The sequence below is a fragment of the Oncorhynchus clarkii genome, chromosome 10 (genome assembly GCF_045791955.1).
Source record: "Oncorhynchus clarkii lewisi isolate Uvic-CL-2024 chromosome 10, UVic_Ocla_1.0, whole genome shotgun sequence".
In the NCBI taxonomy this organism is placed as follows: domain Eukaryota; kingdom Metazoa; phylum Chordata; class Actinopteri; order Salmoniformes; family Salmonidae; genus Oncorhynchus; species Oncorhynchus clarkii.
Genome location: NC_092156.1, coordinates 77,761,073 through 77,779,823, shown reverse-complemented (window position 1 = coordinate 77,779,823; position 18,751 = coordinate 77,761,073). Strand labels below are relative to the sequence as shown.

At 44.3% G+C, this 18,751-nt stretch overlaps 1 protein-coding gene across 1 annotated transcript in view; it reads right to left on the bottom strand.

The window, feature by feature from the left end:
• Positions 1 to 18,173, bottom strand: part of LOC139419357 (annexin A6-like) — a 50,802-nt gene extending 32,629 nt beyond the window's left edge. The window contains exons 1-9 of the mRNA XM_071169297.1: positions 17,921 to 18,173; positions 17,532 to 17,583; positions 9,334 to 9,418; positions 9,149 to 9,243; positions 5,706 to 5,819; positions 5,531 to 5,621; positions 5,314 to 5,393; positions 3,230 to 3,280; positions 92 to 185 (exon numbers count right to left, since the gene is read on the bottom strand). Coding sequence (XP_071025398.1) covers positions 92 to 185; positions 3,230 to 3,280; positions 5,314 to 5,393; positions 5,531 to 5,621; positions 5,706 to 5,819; positions 9,149 to 9,243; positions 9,334 to 9,418; positions 17,532 to 17,534 — 613 coding nt within the window. The 5' untranslated portion in view covers positions 17,535 to 17,583; positions 17,921 to 18,173. The remainder of the gene's footprint in view (positions 1 to 91; positions 186 to 3,229; positions 3,281 to 5,313; positions 5,394 to 5,530; positions 5,622 to 5,705; positions 5,820 to 9,148; positions 9,244 to 9,333; positions 9,419 to 17,531; positions 17,584 to 17,920) is intronic.
• Between the last annotated feature and the right edge of the window lie 578 nt (positions 18,174 to 18,751).

Here is an 18,751-nt window from a genome sequence, read left to right as displayed (position 1 = left end):
CCCCCCTCCTCAGGTGTCCACCCCCCCCCCCTCTCCTCAGGTGTTCAGCCCCCCCCCCTCTCCTCAGGTGTTCACCCCCCACCCCTCCTACCTCTCCTCAGGTGTTCAGCGCTCCTGTTCCCCAGGATGGTGATGAACTGGTCTTCGTCGGTCCCATAATTCTTCTCTCCTGCAGTGAACAAAGTCTACACACACACACACACAGAGTCAAAGAACTGACATGCTGTATGAAGCTCTACAGCTGTTGTTGTCACAATCACAAATGTTTGGTCTCTAAATAAACTGTTAGTTTAAAAACCCAGTTCTCACATTACCCCATAATGTCAAAGTAGAATTTTGTTTATGCAGAACATTTTTTGGAAATTAATCATAAATGAAAAACTGAAAAAATTGTCAATAAGTATTCAACTCCTAAATAAGTTCAGGAGCAAAAATATATATAACATCACATGATAAGTGTCATGGACTCATTCTGTGTGCAATAATAGTGTTTAACATGCTATTTTAATGACTGCCTCATCTCCACACATACAGATAATTGTAAGGTCCCTCAAGCAAGTAGATCATTTCAAGGATTCAACCACAAAAACCAGAGAGGTTTTCCACTGCCTTGCAAAGAAGGGCTCCTATTGGTAGATGGGTAAAAATGTTTTTAAAAAGGCAGATGCTGAAAATACCTTTGAGCCTGGTGAATTTATTAATTACACTTTGGGTGGTGTATTAATACACCCAGTCACTACGAAGATACAGGCGTCCTTCCTAACTCAGTTGCCGGAGAGGAAGGAAACCTCTCAGAGATTTAACCATGAGGCCAATGGTGACTTTAAAACAGTTACAGAGTTTAATGGCTGTGATGGGAGAAAACTGAGGATGGATCAACAACATTGTAGTTACTCCACAATACTAACCTAAATGACGGAGTGAAAAGGAGGAGGTCTGTACAGAATAAAAATACTGCAAAACATGCGTCCTGTTTGCAACAAGGCACTTAAGTAAAACTGCAATACAATTCACAAAGAAATTAACTTTGTCATGAATACAAAGTGTATGTTTGGGGCAAAAGCAACACAACACATCACTGAGTACCACTCTTCATATTTCCAAGCATGGTGGTGGCTGCATCATGTTAAGGGTCTGCTTGTCATCGGCAAAGACTGGGGAGTTTTTAGGATAAAAAATAAATGGAATACAGCTAAGCACAGGCAAAATCCTTGAGGAAAACCTGGTTCAGTTCAGCTTTCCAACAGACACTCGGACATTAATTCACCTTTCAGCAGGACAATAACCTAAAACACAAGGCCAAATCTACACTGGAGATGCTTACCAAGAAGACAGTGAATGTTCCGGAGTGGCCTAGTTAGAGTTTCAATCCAAAGTAAGTCTATGGCAAGACTTGGAAATGATTGTCTAGCAATAATCAACAACCAACTTGTCAGTGCTTGAATTATTTTTTTAAAGAATAACTGGGCAAATATTGTACAATCCCTTACTCAGGTGTGAGTTGTACCCAGAAATATTAACAACTGTATTTGCTGCCAAAGGTGTTTCTAACAGGTGGGGCTGAATAATTATCTCAGGGGGCTGAATAATTATCTAATCAAGATATACAGTGCCTTCGGAAAGTATTCAGACCCCTTGACTTTTACACATTTTGTTACTTTACAGCCTTATTCTAAAATATATTACATTTTTTTTAAAATCAGCAATCTAGACAATACCCCATGATGACATCACAATACCCCATAATGACATCACAATACCCCATAATGACATCATAATACCCCATAATGACAAAGCGAAAAAACAGTTTAGAAATGTTTATTACAAATAAAAAACAGAAATACATTATTTACATAAGTATTCAGACCCTTTGCTATATAAGGTCCCACAGTTGACAGTGCATGTCAGAGCAAAAAACAAGCAATGAGGTCGAAGGAATCGGAGACAGGATTGTGTCGAGGCACAGATCTGGGGAAGGGTACCAAAACATTCCTGCAGCATTGAAGGTCCCCAAGAACACAGTGGCCTCCATCATTTTTAAATGGAAGAAGTTTGGAACCACAAAGACTCTTCCTAGTGCTGGCCACCCGGCCAAACTGAGCTATCAGGGGAGAAGGGCCTTGGTCAGGGAGGTGACCAAGCACATGATGGTCACTCTGACAGAGCTCCAGAGTTCCTCTGTGGAGATGAGAGAATCTTCCAGAAGGACAACCATCTCTACAGGTCTTCGTGGTAGAGTGGCCAGACAGAAGCCACTCCCAGTAAAAGGCATGACAGCCCACTTGGAGTTTGCCAAAAGGCACGTAAAGGACTCTCAGACCATGAGAAACAAGATTCTCTGGTCTGATGAAACCAAGATTGATCTCCTCGGCCTGAGTCCCAAGCGTCACGTCTGGAGGAAACCTGGCACCATCCCTACGGTGAAGCATGGTGGTGGCAGCATCATGCTGTGGGGATGTTATCAGCAGCAGGGACTGGGAGACTAGTCAGGATTGAGGCAAAGAATAACGGAGCAAAGTACAGAGATCCTTGATGAAAACCTGCTCCAGAGCACTCAGGACCTCAGACTGGGGTGAAGGTTCACCTTCCTACAGGACAACGACCCTAAGCACACAGCCAAGACAACGCAGGAGTGGCTTCGGGACAAGTCTCTGAATGTCCTTGAGTGGCCCAGCCAGAGCCCGGACTTGAACCCGATGGAACATCTCTGGAGAGCCCTGAAAATAGCTTCCAAAATATGTAAGGCTTTTTCTAAGGCCTACTTTTCCTTTAGACTGTTGTATTGAACTGGTAAGAAACCTGTTTTATTGAACTGTCCTACTGAACTGGTAAGAAACCTGTTGTATTGAACTGGTAAGAAACCTGTTGTATTGAACTGGTAAGAAACCTGTTGTATTGAACTGTCCTACTGAACTGGTATGAAACCTATCAACATACCTTCTGTCTCAGTATGACCACTAGATGGCAGCATTCAACACTGGGTATCACTATCAACACATCTTCTGTGTCTCTCTCACACACCAACACACACACGCTTACACAAGGGGTGGCTGTGTGAGGAGTGTTATTCTACACACACATAACCGTCACACACAGACACTTTGTCACACACCCCTGAGCAGAACACAAGTCAAAGAAGTCATTGTGACTGAGAAGTAAATCTGATTGCTATCACATATTTCAGAGATAGACATGTGATTCTCTCTCTCTCACACACACACTCTCTTACCTGTGCGTCAGCCTCTATGTTCCCCTCCTGTACCCCCTGCTGTCTGCTGGCCTGAGAGGAGAGAGAGCACATCTGTCAGATCTATGTCCCACACATCTATATCCCACATGTCAGATCTATGTCCTACACATCTACAGTACCAGGCAAAAGTTTGGATACTCATACTTACTCATTCAAAGTGTTAAACAAATCAAAATATATTTTATATTTGAGATTCTTCAAAGTAGACACCCTTTCCTTCGACAGCTTTGCACACTCTTGACATTCTCTCAACCAGCTTCATGAGGTAGTCACCTGGAATGCATTTTAATTAACAGGTGTGCCTTCTTAAAAGTTAATTTGTGGTATTTCTTTCCTTCTTAATGCATTTCAGTCAATCAGTTGTGTTTTGACAAGGTAGGGGTGGTTTACAGAAGATAGCTCTATTTGGTAAAAGTCCATATTATGGCAAGAACAGCTCAAATAAGCAAAGAGAAACGAGAGTCCATCATTACTTTAAGACATGAAGGTCAGTCCATCATTACTTTAAGACATGAAGGTCAGTCCATCATTACTTTAAGACATGAAGGTCAGTCCATCATTACTTTAAGACATGAAGGTCAGTCCATCATTACTTTAAGACATGAAGGTCAGTCCATCATTACTTTAAGACATGAAGGTCAGTCAATCCGGAACATTTCAAGAACTTCAAAAGTTTCAAGTTCAGTCGCAAAAACCATCAAGCGCTTTGATGAAACTGGTTCTCATGAGGAGCGCCACAGGAAAGGAAGACCCAGAGTTACCTCTGCTGCAGAGGATAAGTTCATTAGAGTTAACTGGCTCTCATGAGGACCACCACAGGAAATGAAGACCCAGAGGTACCTCTGCTGGAGAGGATAAGTTCATTAGAGTTAACTGGTTCTCATGAGGACCACCACAGGAAAGGAAGACCCAGAGTTACCTCTGCTGCAGAGGATAAGTTCATTAGAGTTACCAGCCTCAGATTGCAGCCCAAATAAATGCTTCACAGAGTTCAAGTAACAGACACATCTCAACATCAACTGTTCAGAGGAGACTGCGTGTATCAGACCTTCATGGTCGAATTGCAGCAAAGAAACCACTACTAAAGGACACCAATAAGAAGAAGAGACTTGCTTGGGCCAAGAAACACAAGCAGTGGACATTAGACCGGTGGAAATCTGTCCTTTGGTCTGAGGAGTTCAAATTTGAGATTTTTGGATCCAAGCGCTTTGTGAGAGGCAGAGTAGGTGAACGGATTATCTCCGTGGTTCCCACCGTGAAGCATGGAGGAGGTGATGTGATGGTGTGGGGTTCCCACCGTGAAGCATGGAGGAGGTGATGTATGGGGTTCCCACCGTGAAGCATGGAGGAGGTGATGTGATGGTGTGGGGTTCCCACCGTGAAGCATGGAGGAGGTGATGTGATGGTGTGGGAGTGCTTTGCTGGTGACACTGTCTGTGATTGATTTAGAATTCAAGGCACACTTAACAAGCATGGCTACCGAAGCATTCTGCAGCAATACGCCATCCCATCTGGTTTGCGCTTAGTGGGATTATCATTTGTTTTTCAACAGGACAATGACTCAACACACCTCCAGGCGTTGTAAGGTCTATATTACCAGGAAGGAGAGTGATGGAGTGCTGCATCAGATGACCTGGCCTCCACAATCACCCAACCTCAACTAAATTGATATGGTTTGGGATGAATTGGACCACAGAGTGAAGGAAAAGCAGCCAACAAGTGCTCAGCATATGTGGGAACTCCTTCAAGACTGTTAGAAAAGCATTCCAGGTGAAGCTGGTTGAGAGAATACCAGGAGTGTGCAAAGCTGTCATCAAAGCAAAGGGTGACTACTTTGAAGAATCTCAAATGTATTTATTTGTTTAGTTTTTAGTTACTACATGATTCCATATGTGTTATTTCATAGTTCTGATGTCTTCACTATTATTCTACAATGTAGAAAATAGTAAAAATAAATAAAAACCCTGGAATGAGTAGGTGTCCAAACTGTTGACTGGTACAGATCTATGTCCCACACATCTATATATACCAGATCTGTGTTCCCCTGACCTCTGACCCCTCACCTGTAGCAGGATGACCAGCAGTCTACTGAAGTGACCTGACGTGTCTCCTGTTACATCCTCCTCTAGGTCTGCATCAAACTCTGGAACACGAACACACACACACACACACAGACACACACACAGACACCATCAGTGAGTCAGTGTGTGTGTGTGTGTCTGTGTGTCTGTGTGTGTGTGTGTTACCCTGGCGGTAGGCAGCAGTGTGTCTGTGTGTTACCCTGACGATAGGCAGCAGTGATGTCCTTAATCTGCTGGGCCGTTCTAGAAGACAGGATCTCAATCAGCACCTTCTCATCGGTCCCCGCCCCCTACACCGTGACATCAACACACAGTCACTATGACACCACACAGTCACTCACAGGATATGACATCACTAGTCCTGGGTCAAATACCTTGATGGCGTTCCGTAGTGATGTCACATCGTAGAGGATGGGCGGAGTCATTAGAGCCACTACCAGAGTCTCAAACGTTCCCCCCAGTTCACCCTGCAGATCACCTACCAGGTCCTGGAGAGAGGAGGGAGGGAGGGAGAGAGAGAGGGGGGTGATAGATAGAGAGAGAAGAGGAGGGAGGGAGGTGGGAGGAGGAGAGAGGAGGAGAGAGAGAGAAAGATGGAGGGAGGGTTGTGTTATGGTTGTGTTGTGGTTGTAGATTACATTAAATGAGTTTAATAGTCACATGCACAGGGTCACAGATGTCATTACAGGTACAGTGACATTCTAATGGTCTAAGCTCCTACAGGTCAAAAACAGACAAGGGAATGAGACAATAACAACAATAACAATAATAATAACAATAACAATAGTAATAATAATAATAATAACAGTAATAATATTAATAATAATAACAATAGTAATAATATTAATAATAATAATAATAATAATAACAAGTAATAATAACAATAGTAATAATATTTATAATAATAATAACAATAGTAATAATAATAACAATAGTAATAATATTAACAATAGTAATAATAATATTAATAATAATAATAACAATAATAATAACACTAGTAATAATATTAACAATAATATTAATAATAATAACAATAGTAATAATATTAATAATAACAATAATATTAACAATAATAACAATAATACATATTTACAACTGTAGCTTCAAAGCCTCTCATTGGCCAATACATACCTTGACTAGATTAGCCTAGAGAAGCTAGAGAAGCTAGCCAGCTTTAGCTAATTGAGGCCACATGCTGTGCTTTCTCCCGAAAACCCATTCAGATACAACAGTCTACCTGTTGGTTGCTCATTGTAGCCTACAACCCCATTCAGATAAAAACAGTCTACCTGTTGGTTGCTCGTTGTAGCCTACAACCCCATTCAGATACAACAGTCTACCTGTTGGTTGCTCGTTGTAGCCTACAACCCCATTCAGATACAACAGTCTACCTGTTGGTTGCTCATTGTAGTCTACAACCCCATTCAGATACAACAGTCTACCTGTTGGTTGCTCATTGTAGCCTACAACCCCATTCAGATACAACAGTCTACCTGTTTGTTGCTCGTGGTAGCCTACAACCCCATTCAGATACAACAGTCTACCTGTTGGTTGCTCATTGTAGCCTACAACCCCATTCAGATACAACAGTCTACCTGTTGGTTGCTCATTGTAGTCTACAACCCCATTCAGATACAACAGTCTACCTGTTGGTTGCTCATTGTAGCCTACAACCCCATTCAGATACAACAGTCTACATGTTGGTTGCTCATTGTAGCCTACAACCCCATTCAGATACAACAGTCTACCTGTTGGTTGCTCATTGTAGTCTACAACCCCATTCAGATACAACAGTCTACCTGTTGGTTGCTCATTGTAGCCTACAACCCCATTCAGATACAACAGTCTACCTGTTGGTTGCTCATTGTAGCCTACAACCCCATTCAGATACAACAGTCTACCTGTTGGTTGCTCATTGTAGCCTACAACCCCATTCAGATACAACAGTCTACCTGTTGGCTGTTCATTGTAGCCTACAACCCATTCAGATACAACAGTCTACCTGTTGGTTGCTCATTGTAGTCTACTCCTCATTTATCTACCTGTTAATTCCCTCTTGTTATTCCATCTTGCATTGCATTAGTGAACCCTCACTCCACTGGCTACACATTGAGCCTCTTTGCAGCTTTGATTGGCCAACACAAACAACACGTGAAGGCTACCAGTTAGCTACCGGTCTTTTGATAAAAACTACATTAAACTGTTGTTGTTTTATTAAATGAATCATTTGAAATGCAACGCTATATCCTTGTAACAATGTCACATGGATATTCATTTAATTTACAAAAAATGCCTTGTTCAGATAGTATTATAAACCCCCCCAAAGAGACTGTCGTCCGTTCAGATATTGGACTAACCATCCCTAGTTGTGTTGTGGTTGTATTGTGGTTGTATTGTGGTTGTGGTTGTATTGTGGTTGTATTGTGGTTGTGGTTGTATTGTGGTTGTATTGTGGTTGTATTGTGGTTGTGGTTGTATTGTGGTTGTATTGTGGTTGTATTGTGGTTGCGGTTGTATTGTGGTTGTATTGTGGTTGTATTGTGATTGTGGTTGTATTGTGGTTGTGGTTGTGTTGTGGTTGTATTGTGGTTGTATTGTGGTTGTGGTTGTATTGTGGTTGTAGTTGTATTGTGGTTGTATTGTGGTTGTGGTTGTAGTTGTATTGTGGTTGTATTGTGGTTGTGATTGTATTGTGGTTGTATTGTGGTTGTGGTTGTATTGTGGTTGTAGTTGTATTGTGGTTGTGGTTGTATTGTCGTTGTATTGTGGTTGTGGTTGTGGTTGCGGTTGTATTGTGGTTGTATTGTGGTTGTATTGTGGTTGTGGTTGTATTGTGGTTGTATTGTGGTTGTATTGTGGTTGTGGTTGTATTGTGGTTGTGTTGTGGTTGTATTGTGGTTGTATTGTGGTTGTGGTTGTATTGTGGTTGTAGTTGTATTGTGGTTGTGATTGTATTGTGGTTGTATTGTGGTTGTGGTTGTGGTTGTATTGTGGTTGTAGTTGTATTGTGGTTGTAGTTGTATTGTGGTTGTATTGTGGTTGTATTGTGGTTGTATTGTGGTTGTATTGTGGTTGTATTGTGGTTGTGGTTGTATTGTGGTTGTGTTGTGGTTGTATTGTGGTTGTATTGTGGTTGTGGTTGTATTGTGGTTGTAGTTGTAGTTGTATTGTGGTTGTGATTGTATTGTGGTTGTGGTTGTGGTTGTAGTTGTATTGTGGTTGTAGTTGTATTGTGGTTGTAGTTGTATTGTGGTTGTATTGTGGTTGTGGTTGTATTGTGGTTGTGGTTGTATTGTGGTTGTATTGTGGTTGTAGTTGTATTGTGGTTGTGGTTGTATTGTGGTTGTGGTTGTATTGTGGTTGTGGTTGTATTGTGGTTGTGGTTGTGTTGTGGTTGTATTGTGGTTGTATTGTGGTTGTGGTTGTATTGTGGTTGTAGTTGTATTGTGGTTGTAGTTGTATTGTGGTTGTATTGTGGTTGTAGTTGTATTGTGGTTGTATTGTGGTTGTAGTTGTATTGTGGTTGTAGTTGTATTGTGGTTGTATTGTGGTTGTAGTTGTGGTTGTATTGTGGTTGTATTGTGGTTGTGTTGTGGTTGTATTGTGGTTGTGGTTGTATTGTGGTTGTATTGTGGTTGTAGTTGTATTGTGGTTGTTATGTGGTTGTATTGTGGTTGTGGTTTTATTGTGATTGTGGTTGTGGTTGTATTGTGGTTGTAGTTGTGGTTGTATTGTGGTTGTATTGTGGTTGTGGTTGTATTGTGGTTGTGGTTGTATTGTGGTTGTGGTTGTATTGTGGTTGTGGTTGTGTTCTGACCTTGCCATGCAGGGTCTTGTATGCAGCTTTGATCTGCTGTCTCTGGCTGTTGCTACGAGACGTCAACAACTTCATGATGGAATCCTCATCGGTTCCTATGGCAACAACAAACACCATAGTCAAATCTTTGGTGCCATGGTTACTCCCTCACTTTGCATCACATTCAGACCACACACACCACTGACCCAGTCCCTTCATGGCCTTGTAGAGGGTCTCTGCATCTTGGTTGGCGTTGAAGTTTCCACTGGCTCTCACACTGCCTCGACCAGCCTATCAAAGAACAGACACATAGGAGGACTGTGGGTAATGTAGTTCAGGGTAGACCAGAGGAGGACTGTGGGTAATGTAGTTCAGGGTAGACCAGAGAAGACTGTGGGTAATGTAGTTCAGGGTAGACCAGAGGAGGACTGTGGGTAATGTAGTTCAGGGTAGACCAGAGAGGACTGTGGGTAATGTAGATCAGGGTAGACCAGAGAGGACTGTGGGTAATGTAGTTCAGGGTAGACCAGAGGAGGACTGTGGGTAATGTAGATCAGGGTAGACCAGAGAGGACTGTGGGTAATGTATACTGAACAAAAATATAAAGACGCAGTTCATTTAAAGAAATCAGTCAATTGAAATAAATAAATTAAGTCCTAATCTATGGATTTCACATGACTGTGAATACAGATATACAATACACACATGACTGGCTCCTCCCCTCATGACTGGGAATACTTACATATATCATATATATAATACACACACGACTGGCTCCTCCCCTCATGACTGGGAATACTTACATATATCATACACACACACGACTGGGAATACTTTTATATATATATATATATATATATATATACACACACAATATACACACACACACAATGTAGTGCAGTTTAAGGTCAGTGTTGTTAGCTGACGCTGGTGGTTTTGGGAACATTGTTGTTTAGGGAGGGGAACCACGGAATGTTTCTAGAGTGAGGCGAACACAACAGAGTCCAGGATTCTGTCTGTCCATCTGTCGGTCAGAGCCCAAAAACATCCTCCACACACAGCAGCTGATTGGATTGTAATGGAGAGGCTAGTGAGACCAACAGGAGAGGTGCAGAGCAGACAGACAGGAAGGAACCAAAACAACATCCTCCACACACAGCAGCTGATTGGATTGTCATGGAGAGGCTAGTGAGACCAACAGGAGAGGTGCAGAGCAGCCAGACAGGAAGGAACCAAAACAACAGCCCCAGTTCATATTGTTTATAATCCAGGCCATTCAGAAACTATTCAGACCCCTTGACTTTCTCCCATGTTGTTACGTTTCAGCCTCATTCTAAAACGGATGACATTCAAATCTCCACACAGGACTCCATAATGAAACAACAAAAACAGGTTTTTAGGAATTTGTGGAAATGTAATATAAATAAACAGAAATACCCAGTGGTGTAAAGTACTGAAGTCATTTGAGTATCTGTACTATTTATATTTTTGACAACTTTTACTTTCCTACATCCCTAAAGAAAATAATATACTTTTTACTCCTTCCATTGTCCCTGACAGACAAAAGTACTAGTTACATTCTGAATGCTTATCAGGACAAGAACATGGTCTAATTCACTCTCGTCAAGAGAACATCCCTGGTCATCCCTACTGCCTCTGATCTGGAGGACTCACTAAACAGAGAACATCCCTGGTCATCCCTACTGCTTCTGATCTGGAGGACTCACTAAACAGAGAACGTCCCTGGTCATCCCTACTGCCTCTGATCTGGAGGACTCACTAAACAGAGAACGTTCCTGGTCATCTCTACTGCCTCTGATCTGGAGGACTCTCTAAACAGAGAACGTTCCTGGTCATCCCTACTGCCTCTACCATCGAACTTGCACAATTGGTGGCTGACTAAATACTTTTTTGCCCCACTGTACATGCATACATACATACATACATACATACAGTGGGGCAAAATAAGTATGTATGTATGTATGCATGCATGTACAGTGGGGCAAAAAAGTATTTAGTCAGCCACCAATTGTGCAAGTTCTCCCACTTAAAAAGATGAGAGGCCTGTAATTATCATCATAGGTACACTTCAACTATGACAGACAAAATTAGAAAAAAAATCCAGAAAATCACATTGTAGGATTTTTAATGAATTTATTTTCAAATTATGGTGGAAAATAAGTATTTGGTCAATAACAAAAGTTTCTCTCAATACTTTGTTATATACCCTTTGTTGGCAATGACAGAGGTCAATCGTTTTCTGTAAGTCTTCACAAGGTTTTCACACACTGTTGCTGGTATTTTGGCCCATTCCTCCATGCAGACCTCCTCTAGAGCAGTGATGTTTTGGGGCTGTTGCTGGGCAACACGGACTTTCAACTCCCTCCAAAGATTTTCTATGGGGTTGAGATCTGGAGACTGGCTTGGCCACTCCAGGACCTTGAAATGCTTCTTACAAAGCCACTCCTTCGTTGCCCGGGCGGTGTGTTTGGGATCATTGTCATGCTGAAAGACCCAGCCACGTTTCATCTTCAATGCCCTTGCTGATGGAAGGAGGCTTTCACTCAATCTCACGATACATGGCCCCATTCATTCTTTCCTTTACACGGATCAGTCGTCCTGGTTCCTTTGCAGAAAAACAGCCCCAAAGCATGATGTTTCCACCCCCATGCTTCACAGTAGGTATGGTGTTCTTTGGATGCAACTCAGCATTCTTTGTCCTCCAAACACGACGAGTTGAGTTTTTACCAAAAAGTTATATTTTGGTTTCATCTGACCATATGACATTCTCCCAATCTTCTTCTGGATCATCCAAATGCTCTCTAGCAAACTTCAGACGGGCCTGGACATGTACTGGCTTAAGCAGGGGGACACGTCTGGCACTGCAGGATTTGAGTCCCTGGCGGCGTAGTGTGTTACTGATGGTAGGCTTTGTTACTTTGGTCCCAGCTCTCTGCAGGTCATTCACTAGGTCCCCCCGTGTGGTTCTGGGATTTTTGCTCACCGTTCTTGTGATCATCTTGACCCCACAGGGTGAGATCTTGTGTGGAGCCCCAGATCGAGGGAGATTATCAGTGGTCTTGTATGTCTTCCATTTCCTAATAATTGCTCCCACAGTTGATTTCTTCAAACCAAGCTGCTTACCTATTGCAGATTCAGTCTTCCCAGCCTGGTGCAGGTCTACAATTTTGTTTCTGGTGTCCTTTGACAGCTCTTTGGTCTTGGCCATAGTGGAGTTTGGAGTGTGACTGTTTGAGGTTGTGGAGAGGTGTCTTTTATACTGATAACAAGTTCAAACAGGTGCCATTAATACAGGTAACGAGTGGAGGACAGAAATCTTGCATGTTTGTAGGTGACCAAATACTTATTTTCCACCATAATTTGCAAATAAATTCATAAAAAATCCTACAATGTGATTTTCTGGATTTTTTTTCTAATTTTGTCTGTCATAGTTGAAGTGTAGGTCTAGAACTTAAGGAATGATTTGAGAATGATTTGAGAGATGTTCAGGACCAGTTTATTACTGGCCACCCATTCCAAAACAGACTGCAACTCTTTGTTAAGGGTTTCAGTGACTTCATTAGCTGTGGTTGCTGATGCGTGTATGGTTGAATCATCAGCATACATCGACACACATGCTGTGTTTAATGCCAGTGGCAGGTCATTAGTAAAAATAGAAAAGAGTAGAGGGCCAGGAGAGCTGCCCTGCGGAACGCCACACTTCACGTGGCGTTCCGCATCACCTGCTAAGTGAGGGGGGGCCACTACTCCTCTGCTAAGTGAGGGGGGGGGGCACTACGCCCCTGCTAAGTGAGGGGGGCCACTACGCCGCTGCTAAGTGAGGGGGGGCCACTACGCCGCTGCTAAGTGAGGGGGGGCCACTACGCCGCTGCTAAGTGAGGGGGGGCCACTACGCCGCTGCTAAGTGAGGGGGGGCCACTACGCCCCTGCTAAGTGAGGGGGGGCCACTACGCCCCTGCTAAGTGAGGGGGGGGGGCCACTACGCCTCTGCTAAGTGAGGGGGGGCCACTACGCTTCTGCTAAGTGAGGGGGGGCCACTACGCTTCTGCTAAGTGAGGGGGTGCCACTACGCCTCTGCTAAGTGAGGGGGGGCCACTACTCCTCTGCTAAGTGAGGGGGGGGGGCACTACGCCCCTGCTAAGTGAGGGGGGGCCACTACGCCGCTGCTAAGTGAGGGGGGGCCACTACGCCGCTGCTAAGTGAGGGGGGGCCACTACGCTTCTGCTAAGTGAGGGGGGGCCACTACGCTTCTGCTAAGTGAGGGGGGGCCACTACGCCCCTGCTAAGTGAGGGGGGGCCACTACGCCCCTGCTAAGTGAGGGGGGGGCCACTACGCCTCTGCTAAGTGAGGGGGGGCCACTACGCCCCTGCTAAGTGAGGGGGGGGCCACTACGCCCCTGCTAAGTGAGGGGGGGCCACTACGCCTCTACTAAGTGAGGAGGGGCCACTACGCCCCTGCTAAGTGAGGGGGGGGGCACTACGCTTCTGCTAAGTGAGGGGGGGGGGCACTACGCTTCTGCTAACTGAGGGGGGCCACTACGCCCCTGCTAAGTGAGGGGGGGGCCACTACGCCCCTGCTAAGTGAGGGGGGGGCCACTACGCCCCTGCTAAGTGAGGGGGGGGCACTACGCTTCTGCTAAGTGAGGGGGGGCCACTACGCCCCTGCTAAGTGAGGGGGGGGGGCCACTACGCTTCTGCTAAGTGAGGGGGGGGGCCACTACGCCCCTGCTAAGTGAGGGGGGGCCACTACGCCCCTGCTAAGTGAGGGGGGGGGCCACTACGCCCCTGCTAAGTGAGGGGGGGCCACTACGCCCCTGCTAAGTGAGGGGGGGGCACTACGCTTCTGCTAAGTGAGGGGGGGGGCACTACGCCCCTGCTAAGTGAGGGGGGGCCACTACGCCTCTGCTAAGTGAGGGGGGGCCACTACTCCTCTGCTAAGTGAGGGGGGGGGGCAGTCCTCCAGCAGCTCTACACCCCTGAACAGTAAACACACTATCTACTGTTTACTGCTCCACACTGTCAGTTTTGTACTCCATCCTGTGTGTGTACTGAGAGAGAGAGCGAGAGAGTGAGAGAGAGAAGGAAGAGAGGAGGAAGAGAGAGGAGGAAGAGAGAGAGCGAGGAGGAAGAGAGGGAGGGGGAGGAGGCAGAGACCCACCCTGTCTGAAGAAAGGCCCACACACATGACTCATACTGACTTCCCCAAATACAGCCCCTCTGCTCCACACACACAGAGACACTGTGGTTTTCTAAAAATGAAGAGGGCTGGTTTTCATTAAAAGGCTTCCAAATGTCTGTAGCAGCAGAGTTTAACAGTTAAACGGCCAAACAACACATTATATTCCCAGTGTGATGTCACATCCTGATCAGGCCGGGTTTCCCCTTAACATAGAAATACCCATACTAGAATAACACATGGTATAGTTTCATAGTATGTGACATTTATATAATAGTACTCCGAATGTGTCATCTAATGCCCCATGGTGTCGACTCCCGCCATTCGACTCCAGCCATTCCACTCCAGCCATTCCACTCCAGCCATTCCACTCCAGCCATTCCACTCCAGCCATTCCACTCCAGCCATTCCACTCCAGCCATTCCTTAAGTTTTGTACAGCTCATCACTTTATTTGATTACCAGCTGTTGTCAAACACGTGATTCGGAAAATATTGTGAATTTTACTAGATCAAACGCTGAAATGAGTCTGCTGTTTAAGTACGTACACTGAACATATAAAACCTATTTTTACTGATTTTACTGAGTTAGAGTTCATAGAAGGAAATCAATCGAAATACCATTCCCCCAGATGCTGTGTTAAACGCTCTACAACACTGCTCTCTGTGTCCAACAAGCTTTCTCTGCCCTTAACCTTGTTCTGAACACCTCCAAAACAACGGTCATGTGGTTTGGTAAGAAGAATGCCCCTCTCCCCACAGGGGTGATTACTACCTCTGAGGGTTTAGAGCTGGAGGTAATCACACGGTACACTGTCTAGCCATGGCTTCGTTCAAAGACTCAATCGTGGACCCTCTTACTGACAGTTGTGGCTTCTTGTCCTTTGTACTGTGGTCTCTGCCCGATAATGTTTGTACCATGGTTTGTGCTGCTACCATGTTGATGTCGTGTTGTGCTGCTACCATGTTGTCGTCGTGTTGTGCTGCTACCATGTTGTCGTCGTGTTGTGCTGCTACCATGTTGTCGTCGTGTTGTGCTGCTACCATGTTGTCGTCGTGTTGTGCTGCTATCATGTTGTCGTCGTGTTGTGCTGCTACCATGTTGTTGTCGTGTTGTATTGTCGTCATGTTGTGTTGTTGTGCAGCTACCATGTTGATGTCATGTTGTCCTGCTACCATGTTGTTGTCGTGTTGTGCTGCTACAACGTTGTGTTGTCAGGTGTTGCTGCCTTGCTATGTTATCTCTTTGTGTAGTGTTCTGGTGTCGTGATGTGTTGCTGCCTTGCTAGTTGTCTCTTTGTGTAGTGTTCTGGTGTCTCTCTTGTCGTGATGCGTGTTTTGTCCAATAGTTGTTTTGTTTTTAATCCCAGGCCCCGGTCCCCGCAGGACGCCTTTTGGTAGGCCAACATTGTAAAAAATTATTAGTTCATTAACTGACTTGCCTAGTTAAATAGAGGTTAAATAGGGGAGGCAGGTAGCCTAGTAGTTAGAGGAGGCAGGTAGCCTAGTGGTTAGAGGAGGCAGGTAGCCTAGTGGTTAGAGGAGGCAGGTAGCCTAGTGGTTAGATGAGGCAGGTAGCCTAGTGGTTAGAGGAGGCAGGTAGCCTAGTGGTTAGAGGAGGCAGGTAGCCTAGTGGTTAGAGGAGGCAGGTAGCCTAGTGGTTAGAGGAGGCAGGTAGCCTAGTGGTTAGAGCATTGGGCCAGTAACTGAAAGGTTGCTAGATCGAGTCCCCGAGTTGACAAGGTACAAATCTGTCGTTCTGCCCCTGAACAAGGCAGTTAACCCACTGTTCCCCTGAACAAGGCAGTTAACCCACTGTTCCCCTAAACAAGGCAGTTAACCCACTGTTCCCCTGAACAAGGCAGTTAACCCACTGTTCCCCTAAACAAGGCAGTTAACCCACTGTTCCCCTAAACAAGGCAGCTAACCCACTGTTCCCCTAAACAAGGCAGCTAACCCACTGTTCCCCTAAACAAGGCAGTTAACCCACTGTTCCCCTAAACAAGGCAGTTAACCCACTGTTCCCCTAAACAAGGCAGTTTAACCCACTGTTCCCCTAAACAAGGCAGTTTAACCCACTGTTCCCCTGAACGAGGCAGTTTAACCCACTGTTCCCCTGAACGAGGCAGTTTAACCCACTGTTCCCCTGAACGAGGCAGTTTAACCCACTGTTCCCCTGAACGAGGCAGTTTAACCCACTGTTCCCCTGAACGAGGCAGTTTAACCCACTGTTCCCCTGAACGAGGCAGTTTAACCCACTGTTCCCCTGAACAAGGCAGTTTAACCCACTGTTCCCCTGAACAAGGCCGTCATTGAAAATAAGAAACTGATGAAACACGGGACCAACACTTTGCATGCTGGGTTCATACATTTGTATTGATTGTAGCAAGCTAGTATAGAGATTCGGGACAGAGCCAGTATCTTCAGCATCAACACCATTTTTCAGTGTTAGGCAATAAGATTAACAATGTTTTTAAAGCTAAACATGACACATATGTTTTGGGAGAAACTCACCCGGGATGAATGAAACACATATGGGAGTATAGTCTCAAATGATCGCCCTTCCTTCTGCAGTTATACAGTGGAATAACCTATTCTAGATCCCATGTGTTCCATACTGGGTTCTGCAGTTGTACAGTGGAATAACCTATTCTAGATCCCATGTGTTCCATACTGGGTTCTACAGTTATACAGTGGAATAACCTATTCTAGATCCCATGTGTTCCATACTGGGTTCTGCAGTTGTACAGTGGAATAACCTATTCTAGATCCCATGTGTTCCATACTGGGTTCTGCAGTTGTACAGTGGAATAACCTATTCTAGATCCCATGTGTTCCATACTGGGTTCTACAGTTATACAGTGGAATAACCTATTCTAGATCCCATGTGTTCCATACTGGGTTCTGCAGTTATACAGTGGAATAACCTATTCTAGATCCCATGTGTTCCATACTGGGTTCTACACTGTGTATTGTTCTGGGATAAGGTGTAATGATTATTTAAAGACAGTTGCCTGGGGCGGTGCCGCGGATGTGGTGTCCATTATAGACACAGATAGAAAGTTAAACATTAACATAGTAATGGAATCATACAGTTCTCTTTTACCCGACAGCGACATTTCCGTTTATTCATCTGAAGTGGCTTTTAGTGAAGTTAAATTGGACATTATAATACAGCATTATAAAGTTGTCTAGTGAAGTTAACTTACCATTCTGATAGATAGCTGATAGTTGGTTTGATTCGAAGAAAGATCGTTCAGTCTGAAGAGAAATACAGAACAGAATCACTAAGTAACTTACAAGCCAAAAGCTTCAAACGCCTCAAAAACTTTTCCACGTTTAAAGTCGTGGAAAATAGCTACAGATCTGTGTTTCCATTCATAAAATAGACTGAGTTAGAGAATATAAAGTATTCTCTTCTGCAACAGCCACAGCTCGCCATGATCTGCTAAAATCCTGTTGTATCTCTCCACATCCGTGTTGATAAATGATCCCAACTACAATCACAGTCCAGGTTAAACACATCACCTGGTTCAGCAGAATAACCTCGTCAACAACTCTTCAACTAACCATCTGATGTCGAGCGGTGGAAACTTACCGGAGGAGGTCTGCACCGGAGCTCGCAGTAAAGAGAGGGCGAGAAAGAGAGAGGAACCGGTAGAAAGAGTGGAAAAACGAGTCCGCTGCGAGTGAACAGAGACACACCCTGTATGACTAAACAGCTCGGGTTCAGCGCCTCGGTAGACCGGGAGATGACGTGTTAAATCCCAAAACTATTTACACGATTTCAACGTCGTAGTGGTGAAGCAAACGGGTTGTGGATTTAGGGTTAGGGTCCGCGGTGTAAAACCATCTCAATCAAAACGGACAAACTAATCAACCAGCTGCTAGTGATGACAGTGTAGGATGGTGTGTTCAATCTGTCTCCATAGAAACCGTGCAGGTTTACCTGAACAGGTGACAAGAGGAGGAGAAGGGAAAGCGGAAGTTTCTTTATCTTTACTATTTTCTACATTGTAGAATAAAAGCAAAGACATCGTAACGATGAAATAACACACATGGAATCATGTAGAAACCAAAACAGTCGCGCAGAGACCGACATGGCCTTGCGTGCTAGAACATTTTACAGAGACATAGACGTTGCATATCTCACTGCTTTCTTCAATGCGCTGTGCTCTCCTGACGCCAAATAATCAACACTTCTCAATATTAATTCAATGGATTGTGGTCAGTAAACCCATGGAATATGGTGTCAATAATATCAAAATATATGAACAAGTGCATAATTACAGCGCAATTTTCCATGAAGAAAAATGTTGGCAAAAGTATTTGTATCATTATTCTGTTGCAATGTTTTTATAACCATAAACCATGTCCAATATTTGATTGGCAATAAAAAAAAAGGCTCATGTTGACGTTGATCACGTTA